Source organism: Myotis davidii, unplaced genomic scaffold (assembly GCF_000327345.1).
Source record: "Myotis davidii unplaced genomic scaffold, ASM32734v1 scaffold104, whole genome shotgun sequence".
Classification (NCBI taxonomy): domain Eukaryota; kingdom Metazoa; phylum Chordata; class Mammalia; order Chiroptera; family Vespertilionidae; genus Myotis; species Myotis davidii.
In genome coordinates, this window is record NW_006296625.1 from 1,549,314 (window position 1) to 1,568,342 (window position 19,029).

The 19,029-nt window shown below is 45.1% G+C and overlaps 2 protein-coding genes and 1 non-coding gene across 3 annotated transcripts in view; 1 reads left to right on the forward strand and 2 right to left on the reverse strand.

The window, feature by feature from the left end:
- The window catches only part of DPPA5 (developmental pluripotency associated 5), a 2,536-nt gene extending 2,378 nt beyond the window's left edge, over nucleotides 1-158 (reverse strand). Inside the window, exon 1 of the mRNA XM_006772195.2 lies at nucleotides 32-158. Within this exon, the coding sequence (XP_006772258.1) occupies nucleotides 32-143 (112 nt within the window). The 5' untranslated portion in view covers nucleotides 144-158. The remainder of the gene's footprint in view (nucleotides 1-31) is intronic.
- Nucleotides 159-3,694: 3,536 nt separating this feature from the next.
- KHDC3L (KH domain containing 3-like, subcortical maternal complex member) lies at nucleotides 3,695-5,207 on the forward strand. The gene is made up of 3 exons (XM_006772196.2): nucleotides 3,695-3,908; nucleotides 4,075-4,254; nucleotides 4,521-5,207. Exons 1-3 carry the CDS (start codon nucleotides 3,740-3,742, stop codon nucleotides 4,937-4,939), a joined length of 768 nt encoding a protein of 255 aa, XP_006772259.1. The 5' UTR covers nucleotides 3,695-3,739; the 3' UTR covers nucleotides 4,940-5,207.
- A 5,853-nt stretch (nucleotides 5,208-11,060) lies between these two features.
- The window catches only part of LOC102775176, a 15,793-nt gene continuing 7,824 nt past the window's right edge, over nucleotides 11,061-19,029 (reverse strand). Inside the window, exons 2-3 of the transcript XR_001515254.1 lie at nucleotides 11,414-11,463; nucleotides 11,061-11,217 (exon numbers count right to left, since the gene is read on the reverse strand). This is a non-coding gene — a transcript (uncharacterized LOC102775176). The remainder of the gene's footprint in view (nucleotides 11,218-11,413; nucleotides 11,464-19,029) is intronic.

Below are 19,029 nucleotides of genomic sequence, written 5' to 3' on the forward strand. Positions count from 1 at the left end.
AGGCACCCCAGTCAGGACTGGGCTCCCTTACCAAACATGGCTTCCAGCAGCGCCGTCTGGACCTGCAGCACCTCCGGATCTCGCAAGTCCTCGGGGACTTTCACCCACGGGGGGATATCTTTCCGTCTCGGTATCGTCCCCATCTCGAATGCCTCGAAAGGAAACCCGCGCTCAGAGTTACGTTAGGCCTGAGAGTAACCCGCGCCGCCGCTGCCGCGCCAAGTTGAACTCTCGGGCAGGCCCCGCCCCCAGCCAGGGCCCGCCTCCAGCTGGGCCACGCCCCCATCCAGGCCACGCCCCGGAAGAGCCCACCTGGAGGCCCAATCCGGGGCTCACATCGCGCTGCTCGCCCCGCCTCCTGCCTGCACTCGGATCTAGCAGGTGACCTCCTGAACCTTCCCGGGCGCTGGTGGGCCCAGTTGTCCCCAAGGTCACAAGGTTACAAGGGTTTCCACCTGATTGACTCTTCCGCACCAGAAACCCTGGGCCTTGGAAGTTCGCGGGCAAAGGCGCTACTCGTGCCCCAGGAACGAGTGGTTGGGCCTGAACCCCAGAAAGAGGAAATCCAGGTTTAAGGGTGCGAGGACCACCCGGGAGCTGCCAATCGAGTTTCAGACTTTCGGCCTTCCACGTTCCAAAGGAGGGTCCGTGTCCTTCTCTGAGGGTTGGATCCTGTGTCTTCACATCGCAGGTGTGAATTCTGGGACCTCAGGAGTCATTCCTGTCACTTAACAAAGAGGAAACGAGATTTAAAAATTCATTATGGTAAAGGGACTCTAAAGTGCTCCCACTGTTCAGTTCCTTGAAGCCCCTGAGCCTGGAAATTTTGAATCTATTTCGAAGCTCATCTGGCTCTGCCTGGCCACTAGAACTGAATCGTATGGTCCAGATCTCTGGCTCTAAATAAACTGGTTTATTTTTTAAAATATATTGCTTGAAGCAATGTACTGGGTTCACCCAATGAGGGTACAGTTTCAATGTTTTAGGGCTTCACAGATAGAGATGAAGCTGGGTCTTCCCAAGGCCACCTTCTGGGAACTTCTATCTAATAATCCCTCAGCTGGCTATTATGACCATGGCTTATTTGAAAAGTCATATTTTCTTTGCTGAAAATTATAAAAACCAAACCTTTAGTTCTTTCTTAGGCTTCCAAGTTTCACTTTCAAAACTTATTATCCCATTCATAAGCATAGAAAGTTGGATTTTTGTGTTTTTAACCCTCACCTGAGGACATGCTTAGAGAGAGGAAAAGAGAAAGAAACATTGATGTGCATCAATTGGTTGCCTTCCATACAACCAGGGATGGAACCCCGCAACCCATGTATGTGCCTTGGCAACCTTTCCATGCACAGGAGACCTTCAACCAACTGAGCCTCTCTGACCAGGCAGAAAGTTTTGTTTTTTAATATATTTGTATTGATTTCAGAGAGGAAAGGAGAGGGAGAGATAGAAACATCAATGATGAGAGAGAATCATCAATGGACTGTCTCCTGCATGCCCCACATTGGGGATTGAGCCCACAACCTGGGCATGTGCCCTTGACTGGAATTGAACCTGGGACCCTTCAGTCTGAAGGCCAATGCTCTAGCCACTGAACCAGGCAGAAAGTTTTAACAATTACATTTAATGGTCTCTAAATATCACAGGTTCCACTGACAAATTTAATTAACTAAATATTCTCATACATGGTAAAGAGCATTGCAAGGTACTTTAAGCCTCAAATAACTTCCCAATTACCAAATAACTCCTATAAATCAAATAAATACAATTTATTATGTTGAACCTGAATTTCTCTTCAGAAATCCAATACTGCATATAAACTAATATTTCATCTTAACCCACATATCTAAATCAATTACTTATATATTTCAAATTGGAATTACAAAACTATTTCTCTAATATGTTAAATTATCTAAAATATTACAGGAAAATAAAATACCATGCATATGGATTCCTTCTTTTTTAGCCACTTTGAAGAATACAGTACAATAAACTGCTTATACTAAAATGTGTACTATTTGACCAATTTTGACATATAGATACATCCAGTGGAACCTTCACTATAATCAAGATTATGCATATTTCCATCATCCCCAAGCTTCTTAGTGTCTCTTTCTAATCCCTTCCTCCTTCCATCCCCTTTCCCAGGCAATCACTTCCTGCTTTCTACCACTATAGATTAGTTTTCATAGTCTAGGATTTCATTTAAATACAGATTCTTTTCTAACATAATTACTAATACTATGGTTTAATTCTCTTAAATATTTCTATACCCAATTCTGAAACTTCAAGGAAGTAAAAGATCTACACGCACACACAAGTGACAACAATATGCATAGAACTGCAAGTATTCCTATGTCAACTAAGGGGAAGTATTATCATCCTATGTCATTTTGGTAGAAGAAACAGATTTCAGACTAGAGATTGTCATGGAGATGCTTCCTGGGTTTGATCCTTCAAATCCGATGGGACCTCAGATTTCAATTTATAGTTGCTGTGTTAATGACTCCATAGCTCCAGGGGAGGCAGTCATGGAGCCCAGATCCTTGGGTTTCAGTTATACATTCATCTAATTCTCATGCCTATCCACAGGAGTTTATAAGTCCATCCTGTTATCTTTGTTTTGTTTTGTAGTCATGTTTCTTTTATTTATTTTTTTAAATTTTTTTTATTGATTTCATAGAGATATGTGTCCATTTTTCCCCCCACCCTAGACAGTCCACCAGAGACCCTTCAGTCCCCAGGCTGACACTCTCTCCACTGAGCCAAACCAGCCAGGGCAATCCTGTGACCTTTTGAATTGATGTTGCCTTTCTTTGGCTCCTAATGCATATTCTGCTTAGGTCTCAAGACTGTGGACCATGTCAAACACCTACAAACTTCTCATGCACTTTTTTGGCCAACAGATCTCCATGGAGGATTCAAGGATGAGCCTGTATTCTGAGGGTCTCAGCCCGCTGGGCCTGGGCATGATACCCAACTACTGCTGTGAGAGCTAAATAACTTCATCTTCCTGAGTAGCAGGTAATAAGTAATGCTTTAATCTGGGCAGAAAAATCGAGAAATGGAAATGCAATTGTGTTAGAGAATTAAGACATCAAAAATGTCAAGGGACTCCCCTCTAAGGGCCAACCCACACGGACCACCTGCTGTTGGCTGTGTTCAGCTGTCTCTGGCAGGTTAAGGAAGAAACTGGAAATGGGCTGGCTCTGGGTAGGAAACTCATTGGTCAGGGGTTCAGGAGGAAGTGGGAGACTTTAGCCCTTGAATACTATTTTACCCTTTGAAATTTTGCTCTTTTTTTTTTTTTTTTGGTGTGTGTATTTAATTAGTTTTCCATTAGAAAGTTATCCCAACTCCTCAGGAATGCTAAAATGGCCCCATTAGAACAGTCTGAAAAGCACCCGGGTCCCTGAAAATATCGGTTTGCTTCTCTGCGGATATTGTCCTGCTGTTGGATCTTCCCTTTTACGCTAGAGCTCCGCCTCTCCCTCCCCGAGTGCGGGGAGCGGGGAAGGAGGGAGGGGCGGGCCCCGTGAGAACCCACGGCCAATAGAGCGCACCTGTGCCGTCTGGGATCGATGCCGGCTGCGGACAGCTAGGCCTGGAATCCAATGAGCAGGGCGCGACGGGGAGGAGCTGGCCACGGCCCTTATAAGAAGGCCGGGGCCCGCGAGCCGCTGCCGTAGCCAGGCCCCCTTGCGTCTGCACCGGTTCTGTCCGCGTGTCCCGCCGCAGCATGGCCACCACCAAGCGCTTTCCCACGCTCGTGCAGCTGGAGCAGCGGGGCGGGGCGCCGTTCCAGGTGCTGGGCGACAGCGCCAAGCAGCCCTACTGGTTCCACGTTGAGTACCTCAAGAGCCCGAAGACGGTTCACCTCGAGGCGTGGCTGGTGGAAGCGATCTTCGGTGAGTGGCCGGAGAGGGGAAACCAGTGCGGCCTTCTTTCCCCAGCTCCCGTCACCCAGGCTCACCGCACCCGGGGGCAAGCCTCCTCTGTGGCCCAGGCAATTCTCCCCCTCCCGACACCTCCCCTTCCTGCGCACCCCTCACGGCCCTTCTCCCTCCTGTGCAGGCCCCGGCGGAGAGCACATTCCGCACGTCGAGTGTGTGTCGCAGACCCTGCTTCGCATTAACCAGTGGGATCCCGAAGGCGAGGCCGAGATCCTGATCTTTGGCCGGCCTTCTTACCAAAAGGATGTGTCCAAGATGATCATGAACTTGGCTCACTACCACCGCCAACTCCGGGCACAAGGTAGGGGGCCGGGAAGGGGAAGGGGAAGCCTGGGCCGACCTTGGCTCACTTGGGAGGGACCCTGATGCGTCCCGGGTGTGGCCGGGCAGCGGTCTCCTCCTCTTAGGCCTCCGGGAATGGGCTTCCTCTTTGCAAGGCATCTAGAAGCCCAAATGGACCCCGTGCTCTCAGATTCCCGCCCCACCCCTGCAGCCCTCACGGGTGACTCCTGTGGGAGGAGAGTATGGGGACACAGGTGCGGCCTCTTCACCTGCTTTTTCTTCCAGGTTCGCTGAAGAACGCTGCCCAGCAGGCCGAGCTGTCGAGCTTCTCCGCTGCAGTCCGGATGGCTATGCTCCAGGCCTCCCCCGACAAAGTCCGAGTGGTCAAGACCCAGAGATCCCCCGACAAAGTTCGGGAGGCCGCGACCCAGCGGTCCCCCGACGCTGCTCAAGAGAAGGCGACCCAGCGGTCCCCCGACGCTGTCCAGGAGAAGGCGACTCAGCGGTCCCCTGACGCTGTCCAAGAGAAGGCGACCCAGCGGTCCCCCGACGCTGTTCAAGAGAAGGGGACCCAGCGGTCCCCCGACGCTGTTCAAGAGAAGGGGACCCAGCGGTCCCCTGACGCTGTTCAAGAGAAGGCGACTCAGCGGTCCCCCGACGCTGTCTGGGAGGTGGCGACCCAGCTGTTCCCCAACACAGTCTAGGCGGCGGCGACCCAGAGCTCCCCCAACACTACCCAGAGCCCAGTTCCCAGGTTGTGAAGGCATTTCGGGGCCCCGGAGCGCGAGCCAAGCAAGGTTCAAGCGAAAACCCCTCTCTGGGGCCCTATTCTAGGTCCTGCTTCTGCAGCAGAAGCTGGGGAAAGGAAAGGGTGGTGTGGGATGTTCCTGGTTTCCCCTCCCCACCCCAATGTTAAATGTTTGCAAGCACAAATCTAAAATTGTAACAAAAGAATCGAATTTCCTTAATAAAGAATTGAATTACCTACCTGTCTGTTGTTTGGCAGGTAGAAGGGGAGGCAATATCAGCGCTAGGCTGCTTTCTGTCCTCAAGCAGGTGAGGCCTGTAGGATTTCTAGCGGCCAGAGGTCGCAGGCAGGGGCTTCCCTCATGCTCCTTGGCCGCACACACCTGGCTTTGCCCAGTGAGCGGCCCCTCTGGCCCAAGGAGTCTGCCCTCACTGGGAAACCTCTCCAAACCTGGAGTGGGGCACCCTTTTCACGGTTAAAATTGATGTTTGAAATACAATGTAAGTTTCAGGTATGTAACATGTTAATTTGATACATTATGAATGCCATTGTAGCGATAATTAGCAACTTTGTCAGATTTGGCTTCTGGCTCCAGGCAGCTCCAACACCAGGTGTATGCTAGAAGGAAGTGAACTGTTAACAGCTGGGCACTGGGATTAAAAGACAAGAGCAAGCACCAATCTTGGTGTTAGGAAAACTTGCATTTGTGCTCAGGGCCCTGATCATCCTCCCATGCACCTAGGTCAGTTCCATTGGATTCTTTCAGTGCACAAGCCTGGGTTTGGGGCTCTATCTCCAGGAGGGGGCATACAGGAAGCAGCCAATTGCTATTTCTCTCTCAGATGTTTTTCTCCTTCACCCTTCCTCTCTAAAATAAACATTTTAAAAATTAAGACACAAAACTTCAAGTCCTAGCCAGTTTCGCTGAGTGGATAGAGCTTAGGCCTGCGGACTGAAGGGTCCGGGGTTCAATTCTGGTCAATAGCACCAACCTCGGATTCCTGGCCCTGGTCAGGGTGCATGAGGGAGGCAACCAATTGATATGTCTCTCACATCGATGTTTCTCTTCCTCTCCCCCTCCTTCCACAGTCTGAAAACAAAAGTCAATGGAAAAATATCCTCAGTTGAGGATTTGAAATAAATTTTAAGAGAACTTCACTTTAAAGATCAGGGCAGTGGTATGTCTGTCATAGGCCCTTTGGTTACCACTAATAGGTGATCACTGTGGACGAAAGGGGCCATATGCTAACCTGACAAGCTCAGGGAAGGCCTGCATGGCTGTCTTGCAAACTCAGAGACCTAAAGTAACCACAAGGGATGGTCTGAAATTAAACTAAAATCAGCCGAAACCGGTTTGGCTCAGTGGATAGAGCGTCGGCCTGCGGACTGAAGGGTCCTGGGTTCAATTCCAGACAAGGGGATGTACCTTGGTTGTGGGCTCGATTCCCAGTAGGGGGCGTGCAGGAGGCATCAGTTATGGTGGGTAGTTAATGTCCTAGGCCAGTATCTTCACTGACAAAGTCAACCTTTACCTTAACTGAGCCTGTCTTTTTGTATTTATGGTAACATACTAGTATCCTTGAAATGTCTGGGTAACTTGTAACTTCCCTTTTTCCAGACCCCTTGGGGCACAACCTAATGTGATTTTAGAGAAAGGGGAAGGGAGAGAGAAAACAAAACAGACTGGGTGGCTTAAGCAACATTTATTGTTCTCAAAGTTCTAGAGCAGTGGTTCTCAACTTTCCTAACGCCCGGGACCCTTTAATACAGTTCATGTTGTGGTGACCCCTAATTTCATTGTTACAAATTGAACATAATTAAAGCATAGCGATTAATCACAAATATGTAATTATGTGTTTTCCGATGGTCTTAGGCGACCCCTGTGAAAGGGTCGTTCGACCCCCAAAAGGGTCGCGACCCACAGGTTGAGAACCGCTGTTCTAAAGGCTACAAGTCCAAGATCAAGGTATTCCCAGGTTTGGTTTCTTCTGAAGACTCTCTTAGCTTGCAGATGGTTGCCCTCTTGCTATGTATGTCTTCACAGGGGCTTTCCTCTGTGCTCAACCTATCTTGTGTCCATATTCTTCTTCTTATAAAGACACCAGTTATACTGGGAAAAGGCCTGCCCATATACTCTTATTTTACCTTTATTAACTCTTTATAGGCCCTACCTCCAAATACACTTAAATTTGGAAGTAATGGGGGGTAAGAAGTGCAGAATCATTTAATAATTTAATTTTTATTAATCTGGGAGAAATTGGAATAAGTTTTAAGCATAACCCTCTTCCTCCAAATACCAGTCCAAAATGTTCAATGGTTTTGAGAAATCCCAATAGGAAAACCTGCAGGAATATTTATCAGATTTCTACAGGATACCCTGGCTGGTGATGCTCAGTGGTTGGCACATCGCCCCAGAAGGTAGCAGGTTTGATTATCGGTCATCGCACATACCCAGGTTGTGGATTTCTCCCTGATCAGAGCAAGTGTGGGAGGCAACCAAACGATGTTCTCCACATCGATGTTTCTCTCCCCCTCTCCCATACCTCCCTTCCTCTCTAAAATAAAAATTAAAAAAATCTACAGAATAAGAGCAAGCAGGAGTTCCTAAGTTTAAAGTAAGGATGAGGGCCCCAATAGCATGGGGTTCAGTGGTTGAGCATCGGCCCATGCACCAAGAGGTTGCTAGTTGGGCATAAGTCTGGGTTGCAGGCAAGATACCCAGTAGGGGGCGTGAAGGAGACAGCTGATCAATGATGTTTCTCATAGATGTTTTTCTCTCCCCCTCTCCCTCTCAAAATCAATTGAAACTTTTTTTTAAAAGGATGAGGGAAAATCACACAGAAAACAATTGGTTTAGCTACACATAACAATTTCTCTCATGCAAAAAAAAAAAATATTAGTTCTAATGGACCAAAAATGAGAAGCTGACTAGGAATCTGATCATTATCACTTGTAATCAAAGACATATTTTAAAAGACACGTGCCGAAACCGGTTTGGCTCAGTGGATGGAAGCTAAAATCCTTTACTACTAAGGGGGAAAGAAAGTGCAGGAGTTAAATCAACTCAAACTTTGTGTCTGAAGCTGCCAAGCTCTTAGCTGCCTCTCCCAAGAAATCTGCTTCCTGAAAGTGGAGACAGCAAGGGTTTAAGGTGGTTTTGCACAATTTGTTCATAACTATTTCACTGGTGATAGAAAAACAAATCCCCTGGTTCAGGACACCTTTGCAGGCCAGGGTGTGTGTATGGGAGGGAGGGGGGAGCGGAGCCAGCCAGCCTGGGGACAGAACACCTTCTGTGGGACAAACAGCCCAGGATCACAGTTCTCCAGCGAATCTCAGCACCAGCAGAATGAGTGCTGATGGCTTAGCTTTCCTGTTAGAACACCCACCCATGTGCAGAGGGAGGCACCCCTCTAGAACAGTGGTTCTCAACCTTGGCTGCACATTAGAATCATCTGGGAATCTTTTTAAATATATTTTATTGATTTTTCACAGAGAGGAAGGGAGAGAGACAGAGTTAGAAACATCAATGAGAAAGGAACATTGATCAGCTGCCTCCTGCACACGACCTAATGGGGATGTGCCCGCAACCATGGTGCATGCCCTTGGCCGGAATTGAACCTGGGACCTTTCAGTCCGCAGGCCGACGCTCTATCCACCGAGCCAAACTGGTTACGGCATGGGAATCTTTTTAAAAGCCTGATTTCTGGGCCGCACCCTCCAGAAATTCTGTTTCTTTGTTACTAATGTTGTGGCCCCATCCCATAACAAAGAAACAGAATTTCCAGAGGATGAGGCTCAGAAATCAGGATTCTAAAAAGATTCCCAGGTGATTCTAATGTGCAGCTAAGGTTGAGAACCACTGCTCTAGAAGAAAACGCACAGCAGCTTCAAAGTGAGAGCCTCAAAGAAGAATCACCGATTGGAATTACCTGGGAGCTTGTTAGAAATGCAAATTCATGGGCCCAATGTACTGATCAGAATCACTTGAGGAGCATTAAACTTTTAGTAAGCTCCCAAGGTGATTACACACATGTTCAAGTTTGAGAACAAATGATGCAAAAAACAAAAAACAAAAAAAAGACCCAAAGTATATTGACCCAACATCTCTACCTCCTGTGAATGAAGGCCTGACACCATAAAAATCATAAAATAGTAGTTTCAAAATGGTAGAAACAAACAGACCAAAAGAAAACCACTCATCAGGCCTTATACCTACCTTGCACATCAAGACATGCATGACTCCTTTGGTTTGATTTATGACCAAAAGGGAGATGTATGGACGAAAGGGGCCACACACTAACCTTATAAGCTCAGGGAAGGCCTGCATGACTATCTTGCAAACTCAAAGACAAAGTAACTACAAAGGATGGTCTGAAATTAAACTTTAACTGAAAGCAGTAATGGTGGGTGGTCACCTCCTAGGCTGGTGTCTTCACTGACAAGGTCAACCTTTACCTTAACTGAACCTATCTTTTGCATCTATGATAACATATCCTTGAAATGTCTGGGTAACTTGTAACTTCCCCTTTTCCAGACCCCTTGGGGCACAACCTAATGTGCCTGGGCTCCAGGACAGATGCCACAAATTCCTTCATTGTCATCATGTTAATTATTCCTCCACCCACCTAAGTGTGTGTCTATCATTTTACTTTTTACCCAATCCCAGAGGTTTCCCCTTTGCTTTCTCCCGCCTCTCTAATCTATCACCAATGGATTTCATGTAACTCACCTACGGTGACCTCCTTTGATTACAATGTATAAAAATAAATGAGAAACCCCCATTCTCTGAAGCATTATCTCAATTCGTTGAGGTTCTGCTTCCCAGCAACTGTCCAGTTTGGCTCAAATAAACCCACAAAAAAAATTTTTTTAAAAAAAGACATGCATGAACTGTCGATCTTTTGTAAATTTGCTTAATTTTAAGTGAGCAAAGATTTTTATGCCAGTGGACAAAAAGGAAATTCATTTTATTACAACAGCACTCACATCTGCATCAGAATAACCAAACCACCCATCCATCCAGCAGAAGAAAGAAAGAAGCTGAGATGTAAGGACACTTGCTTCTTTTGAACTTCAGGAGCAGGAGCAGGTCGGTTCTCAATAACGCTCCCGCCGATATCATGCGACAGGAGACCGAGCCTGGGCAGACTGGGGAGTCGGGGGAGGTGACCCATGGGCCTTCAAGAACTTCTCAAGTTGTTTTATCTTCTTATCTGGATAAGCAAAAATACTCACTGTTTCAAATTACTCGGTCAAGGCGGGCAGGGGGAGGGGCTGGGGGGAGGGGTGCTGGCAACACCCTTTCTCTGGGTGGAGGTTCTGAACGTGGATCTGGAAATAGTTGTATAATCAAACTGAGGCCGACACGGGCAGTGAAGGGCACGAATGTGTCAGATCTCAGCTTACTAACCCAAGTTCCTACTTGGACTCCGCACAAAGGGATGCCCAGGGGCTGCCTGCACCTTACTGGAGCTGGGAAATTGCAAAACGAATTGGGAAGGGAAGAGAGGCTGGAAGGAAGCCAGGTACCGCCAGGGGGTTCACCTGGGCTCCCTCCACCTGCAGGTTGCAAAGAGCCTCACCTCGGGCGCGGTTCTCCCGGTGCCTTGCTGCCAGGCTCAGGAGCACGCTCCTCACCCTATTTTGGACACGGGGCTGTCCTAAAACGGTGATTTCGATTAAGCTCCCGGAGTTCACCTTCTCCACCGTCAGCAGGACCTGGTTCATCCACTCTATTTCCGGAATCATGGCTCCGTTTTTGCCTATTGGCATTACCCCCCACCCCCAGCTGACTAACAGTGTGGTTTGCATTGGAGACTATGTTGACTGGAAGTCACTTTAAGGAGTGGTTCTCAACCTTGGCTGCACATTAGAATCACCTGGGAATCTTTTTAGAATCCTGATTTCAGGGCCTCATCCTCTGGAAAGTCTGTTTCTTGGTTATGGGGTGGGGCCACAACCTTAGTAACAAAGAAACAGAATTTCCAGAGGATGAGGCCCAGATATCAGGATTTTAAAAAGATTCTCACTGCAGGTTGCAAAGAGCCTCACCTCGGGCGCGGTTCTCCCGGTGCCTTGCTGCCAGGCTCAGGAGCACGCTCCTCACCCTATTTTGGACACGGGGCTGTCCGAAAACGGTGATTTCGATTAAGCTCCCGGAGTTCACCTTCTCCACCGTCAGCAGGACCTGGTTCATCCACTCTATTTCCGGAATCATGGCTCCGTTTTTGCCTACACAGGAAGAGAGAGACTGAGGGGTGGCATGGTCGAAGGTGAAGAGGAGGCAGATTGGAAGGGAAGGCCGCCGCCGTCGGCTTCCTGGCGTCAAACGTGGCCCTCGACGTTGGGAAAGGCAGTAGAGAGGTGCCCTGCCCGGCCTCTCTCAGACCGGAGGGGACCAGGCCACCCGCACACCCGGCTCGCTCACCGAAGATGGGGTCAGCCAGACATGCCTCCAGGTAAAACACCAATGGGTCTCTCAGCTCCAGCGCAGGAAACCACCAGAGCCGGGTGCGAATCCGTGGCAGTGGAAGCGGCATCTTCAGCAGCCTGTCCAGGGCCTGGGCAGACATCCATGGGTCCTCCTGGACCACAGCACCGGGCTGGTCGACCATGCTGGGAGCTGCAGCTCCAGAGCGAGGTCGAGTGGCTCTCACAGAGCTCTCGTTAGCATTTAACTATGTGAATACACACAGTGAAGGCGGACACAAAGCTTAAGGACTTACTCTCCAGTGTCATTTACTCTCCCATTCGTCTTCGAGCTCCTTTTTGCATCTGGCACAAGATGTCATTGGATCTCCTTGTGCTTTCACCTGGGAATCTTTTTAGAATCCTGATTTCAGGGCCTCATCCTCTGGAAAGTCTGTTTCTTGGTTATGGGGTGGGGCCACAACCTTAGTAACAAAGAAACAGAATTTCCAGAGGATGAGGCCCAGATATCAGGATTTTAAAAAGATTCTCACGTGATTCTAATGAGCAGCCCAGGTTGAGAACCAGAGTTTGGTAGGCAAATCAGGCTGAGGGCAGGCTCATTGAATCTACATTTTTCTCTCTTCTGGTTCCTGTTATCTTCTGATTGTCTGGTTAGTTACTACTTCTAAGTCATTCAAGCAAGTGTTTCGTGTTTTAAAATATAAAAGTCAAAGCTGTTCCTTATAGAATATGTAGCAAGTATAGACAAATCCCATTTATTTCCAAAATCCTAAAACAATATGAATGTACATTTCTTCCCAATGTTTTTAATTTTAGGTAAAACTTTAAATTATAAAAGATTTCACACATTCAAAAAGTTATATAACAAACACCCATGAACAACACCCCTACAATATGTTAACATTCCCCCACATTGCCTCACTTCTCTCCTCTTTAAAATAGATATCACTCAAATAGCTTTCCTTTCTCTCGCCACAGGATATCATTCTCCTGAAGCTGGTCTATATCATTCCATGCATGTTTATATACTTTTTCTAATGCATCTCTAGAAATATTATTTGGTAGTTGTTTTAGAATAGATAGCAGCTGCTGCACAAACTGTTTTGTTCTTACAACCAGCTAGTGTTGTTTTTTTAATCATTTTAATGGACATTTTTGATCATTTGTATAAGGGAGATAGTATTAATATACTGAATTCCCTCATCCACATCATCTAGGCATCAACCGTTATCAATAGATAATTTGTATAAGAGAAGTGTTGAATCTAACTTTAGTGGATGTTTTTACTAATTCAATTTAATTTTTAAAATCAACATAACAGCCCTAGCTGGTGTTGCTCAGTTGGCTGAGTGTTGTCCCATGCACCAAGAGGTAGGTCGCTCCAGGTCAGTGCACATGCCAGGGCGTCAGGCTCAATTTCTAGTAAGGGGCATGCAGGAGCAGCCAATTGATGTCTCTCTCTCTCTCTCTCTCTCTCTCTCTCTCTCTCGCTCTCTCTCTCGCTCTCTCCTTCCCTCCCTCTCTCCCTCTCCCTCTCTCTAAAGATCAACGGAAAAAGTGTTCTCATGTGAAGACTCTTAGAAAAATAATAAAAATAAATAAATAAAAATCACATAATAATGAATGCACATTGTAAAAAACAAGTATGGAAGATATAAAAATGTGAAAGTATTTTATTTAATGTATTCTTCAGTCTCTTACTAATCCTTTGTCAGTTGTGTGTATTCTCAGTATCTTCTAGGTTAAATTGTCTTTTCAGTTTATTTAAGGTGTCTTTTGATGACTAAAATGTTTAATTTTAATGCAGTCAAGTTCATCAATCTTTATAGTAAGTGTCTTGCTTAAGAAATCCTTTCCTGCCTGAAGGCCTACAAATATTCACTATACTTTCTACTGAGAATGCTGACGTTTCTTTTTTTTCCTCCTATTTTATTGATTTTTTACAGAGAGGAAGGTGAGAGGGATAGAGAGTTAGAAACATCGATCAGCTGCATCCTGCACACCCCCTACTGGGGATGTGCCCGAAACCAAGGTACATACCCTTGACCAGAATCAAACCCAGGACCCTTCAGTCCGCAGGCCGACGCTCCATCCACTGAGCCAAACCAGCTAGGGCCTGACGTTTCTATCTTAACATTTAAATCCTGTACCACCTGGGGTTAATTTTTTAAAATTGACATTAGGTAGGGAGATAATGTCACCTTTTTATAAAATGATAATTTTTTGCTTGAGCCATTCTCTCAAGGATGCATTCAACCTGAGGCCAGTTCACATTATCACCTGGAAAATTTCAGACTCCTACACGTAGAATTAGTCACAAGGCTGGTTTGTAGTAACTAATTATTAGGTCAAGACATAATAGAGAAAGGCAAAGTTAAGATTATGTTCTTTGACATTTCCATCTGGATGGCAAAATTTAATTCTGATTTAGTTTCATTTTTGGAAGTATAGTCATCTGGGGTCCTGGTCTTATGCAGAGACCCCATATTAAGTTTCCTACAATTGGCCAAACCAATTTGGCTCAGTGGATAGAGCGTCGGCCTGCAGACTGAAAGGTCCCAGGTTCAATTCTGGTCAAAGGCAAGTACATTGGTTGTAGGCACATCCCAAGTGGGGAGTGTACAGGAGGCAGCTGGTCGATGTTTCTCTTATCGATGTTTCTGACTATCCCTCTCCCTTTCTCTCTGTAAAAAAATCAATAAATATATATTTTAAAAAGTTTCCTACAATTGGCAAACCTTCAGTTTTACTTGCTGACCCCATGCCAGCTTCAAAACAGAAAGGTTTTTAGAAGTTAGCAGAATCTGCCAAGATGAATCAGTTTTTCCACTCCGTTATCTCCAAGGCTTCCTAATTTGGCTCTGATGAGTGGGAGGTGGGCACGGTTTTAATTCTGGCTCCAACATTTTCTAGCTGTGTGACTGAATGCAAGTTAAAACTCTTCTACCAAGAAGACTTCCAGTGGATCATGTGCTTTCATTTTTCTTTCCTTTTTTTTTTTTAATACATTTGTGTTGTGTGTTTTTTAAATATATTTTTATTGATTTCAGAGAGGAAGAAAGAGGGAGAGAAAGAGAGAAACATCATTGATGAGAGAGAATCATGGCTCCGCAGCTTCCTGCACGCCCCCTACTGGGGATGGAGCCCTGTGCCAGCCAGCTCAGCCAAGGGTTCTAAAGCATGAGTGAGGGCGGTGAAGGATGAAGAAATGATAGACAAAGAGAATAAGCTGGGTCTAGGTGGATCTTCCTGTGCCTGGCTGAGGCCACAGAGAGAGACCCAGGCAAGCTGAGCCTTTATTTTATAGCCAGAGGTAAACAAGGTAGTGGACACCATAGTTACAATGTTTTTGTGAGTTTCACTTGTTTTGGCAGCACTTGCTGCGCCTCCCATAGCCCATTAGCTACCTAGGAAGGATCTAGGAAACCGTCATAAGGTCAAGCCTAATTATGCTAAGAGGACTGTGCCCTCTAAGCTGGGACTTGTTTGTGGCTTTGCCAACAGGTCTATTCAAGGCTTAACCCTATACTGCGCCCTACAGAGCCCACAACCTGGGCATATGCCCTTGACCGGAATCAAACCTGGGACCTTTCGGTTCACTGGCTGACGCACTCTCCACTGAACCAAACTGACTAGAGCTGCTTTCATTTTCTTTGCTTAGCCCTGGAGGAACCAGTCTGAGGGGCTTTGGATTTAGACAGTAAAATACGTGAGTGAATTGGTTTTGTAATTTCTCATTGCGAAACTTTGTTCTTCATTACTTCACTCCTTGTAACCTTCAACTCTAAGGATGAAGTCTCTCTATACAATAAAAAATGTTACAAAGCATAAAGAAGACATAATACCAATTTTTGTACCAAATAGCATCAAAAATGAATGTCACCGATAGGAAAAAAATGGTTAAAATAAGGAAAGTAGAGTTGTAAGGAGATATTTAACAAACACTGTCAACGGGTCCTTGAGGCTCTGGTTCCAGGTCTTGTCCCACCTTTGCAATTTTTTTTTTATACCTTTGCAATTTTTTAAGGATTATGTTATTGACAGGTGATACATAATCTGAAAATAACCTCAGCTGTCTTTATAAAGTTTCCCCATAATGCTGACAAGATAATAACAAATTTGTCTGTTCCATGATGGATGATTTTATGGATAAATTTAGCTAATATCTATTTAAAGTCATCTGGAGCCACCAAGTGGCCATACTGAGAGTGCCAAAGACTGAGTAAAGGGTACAACCAAATTTTTTTCCATTCCTCCTTTTCAAAATCAGGGGGTAACTGTTAATATTTTATAATGTCTTCTTTGAATCCCTCCATATATTAATCTTTTGAAGGCTGTGATAGGATCATAACCTTAAAAGTTGCTTTTTTGACACAATGATCCGTGTGTGTGTGTGTTTTTTAATTGAGTTCAGAGAGAGGGAGAGAGGGATAGAAACATCAGTGATGAGAATCATTGATTGCTGCTTCCTGCAAGCCCTCTGCTGGAGGTGGAGCACGAAATCCAAGCATGTGCCCTGTCCCAGAATCGAACTCTGACCTCCTGATTCATGGGTCAACCCACACCTGCTGGGCTCATGTCACTTGCTTTTAATTCTTGCTTACAAAATAAAACTTTTACTTGCATTGCTCATGTCCCTTTATTCCCCTTCCAGAGTATTAACCTGTAACTTAGCCATTTTCTTGTTGCTTTTTGCTCAGTTTGACCTCTTTAAGTCACTTTTCCCACTACATTTTTTTTCTCTCACTACGTTTTTTTTTTTTCTAGAAAAGAATTTCCTAGTCTTTCACTTTAGTCTTTTTGTTTTTTTCACTTTAGTCTTGAACTCACTGGTGATCTGGTATTTCATTTTCCTTTTTCTATCCCTTCTCTTGATGTAGGGCCCCAATTTATCACCTGTTTCCTCCTCTGAGCCTCAACAAAGTTCTGTGCTCAATTAACATCTACTGAACTGGGGCCATGGCTTGGCTTGATTGAAAGTAGCAAAGTTTACTTCTGCCTAGATAGGGGGCCAGAAGGGCATTATTTGCTCTGATTGAAGTAAATGGAATATAAATTATGTTTGTTGTGTTACATAAGAAGATTCAGTTTGCTATAGAAAAACAAATAGTACCCAACATTCACGAGGCACCAAATGTTCAAGCCTTAAATCTTTGGTAACACCCATCTTGGTGTAATGCTTTCTCTGCCCAGAGACATAAGATAAAATTCACAGCTGCTCAGCCCTTTAGCAAGTTACAGCTGTGGCCAGGGTATCTCCACTTAAACAGCACTTGTTTCCTTCTGCCCTTGATCAAACCCCAAAGGCTGATGCAGCAGGGAAAAGACATGAACATTGCATAACGCAGGATTCATGTAGTGTGGTCTTTTGATCCTGCCTGCAGTCTAACTTGTGTGTTAACTTATTCCATCTCTCTTTTCACTTGCTTCTCACTGAATGTTTTAAATTGATTCAATAACCGTGTGATTTGGTCTGTCCTGTAAGCTCTGGGACATCTTGCCTTATAGTGTACTTGGAGACATCACTGCATCGAGGAAATCTGCTACTGTGGTGGCTAGAAATGTGAAGGGGGTGCAATTAAAAGGCATCCCGACTAAATGCTAAGAATCATCTTTCCAAATTAAAGAAATATTCAGGAAGGAGCACTTTAACCCAGAAGGACTACTAAAAAATGACTCATGGTATAGAAAGAAGATTAGGAAATAATATTCAAGGTGTAGATTGCCATGTGTGTTTGGTATTTTAATAATAAGTCTACTATATAGAGAACACGAGAAACAAATGGAGGTAGATGAAACTAAGCATAGATGCTAACTCATGAGATACATTAGACATAAAGTAAATAGAGTTCATATTAAATATAGGAAGAGAGAAGAGCAAAATGAATTACTATATTAAAGCACAGATAATATTGAATATGCCTATATTTATTTTAAAAATTGAGTCAATAATTAATGACTTTGCAAAAAGAAAGTACAAGACATAATTGTTTCACTGGTGAATTCTAACATTTAAAAACTTTTACCAATTTTCTTTTTTTAAAATTTTTTTGTTGATTTCAGAGAGGAAAGGAGAGAGAGAAAAATCAATGATGAGAGAGAATCATTGATTGGCTGCCTCCTGCAAAAGCAACCCTGGGCATGTGCCCTTGACCGGAATTGAACTTGGGATCTTTTGATGCACAGGCCAACACTCTAACCACTGAGCCAAACCAGCTAGGGCTAAAAACTTACACCAATTTTCTATAATATCTTCTAGAAAATAGAAGCAGAGGGAAAACTTCCTAATTCATTCTGAGGCCAGCATTGAACTAATACCAAACTAGATGAAGTCATTGCAAGAAAATCACAAACTATTTCTTATGAACACAGATGCAAAATACTTAATAAAATATTTGTAAATTGAATCCAATAAAATTCGTTTGTAAAGATCATTCATATTATCCATTTCAGATTAAAGATCAGAGAAAAGAGATTAAATACATAGCACATTCATCTTTTTCTCTATTTCCTGGGTGCTCCAATAGCACTGTAATCCTATTTGTCCAGAAACAATCACATTAAGAATTAGAGTTAATTCCGTGTTAGTTCATCCTGGATGGACCTGAGTTTCAAAATCTCGGACTTAAGAGATGTGACTTCAACACTTTGATCTAAAGGTGTAGTACTTTTTGTTCTTCAATCCTGGACACAGACCACAGATCCTAGCATCATAATAGATGTCTACCATGTTTGACAGATGATTGACATGAGATTTGTTCAGACAATTTGAAGATCCTAATCGAAGCAGGGGCACTCCCAGCTGGCTTGCTTGCCTGGAATAATATGCCCAGCCACAGAGCCAGGCTGCAATGATTGGAGTGCCTTGGGCATTTACTCAGTTTATTGCATTAGATCTAAAACTCCACCAGGTTGCCCTAACCGGTTTGGCTCAGTGGCTAGAGCGTCGGACTGCGGACTGAAGGGTCCCAGGTTCGATTCCAGTCAAGGGCATGTACCTTGGTTGCAGGCACATCCCCAGTAGGGGGTGTGCAGGAGGCAGCTCATCGATGTTTCTCTCACATGTTTCTAACTCTCTATCCCTCCCCCTTCCTCTCTGTAAAAAAAAAAAAAATCAATAAGGTATATTTTAAAAAATAAAATAAAACTACACCAGGTAGTTCAGGTCAAGTGCTGAAGCCACATCTCTCAGGTCCGAGATTTTAAAATTGTGGATCATTAAATTTGTAGATTACCACCAACATTCTGAAAACTAATATCGGCTCAATTACATCAAAGTGCGGCTCACAGCGCCATGATAAATGCTGTTTTGCCAACCTTTTGTTTCAACTGTTCTATGCGTGCATGGCACCACGCTGTGAAGGTGCCGGCGTTGGAGGGCCTTGGTGAAATGGAAAGGGCTCGGGATGCGGAAAAGCGCCCAGCGGCTTCAGGGACGCCCCACGCCTCAAAGGGAACAGACAGCGGAGGCGCCTGGATTCATTCGCACAGACGTTTCGCTCACACGATTAAAAAGAGCAGATTGGTCCAGCCGTGAGTGCCCCGCCCCCAACGTCTCGTCCACCAATGGGTGTGAGGCCACGAGGGCCGGCGCAAGGGCGGGGCGCGCCC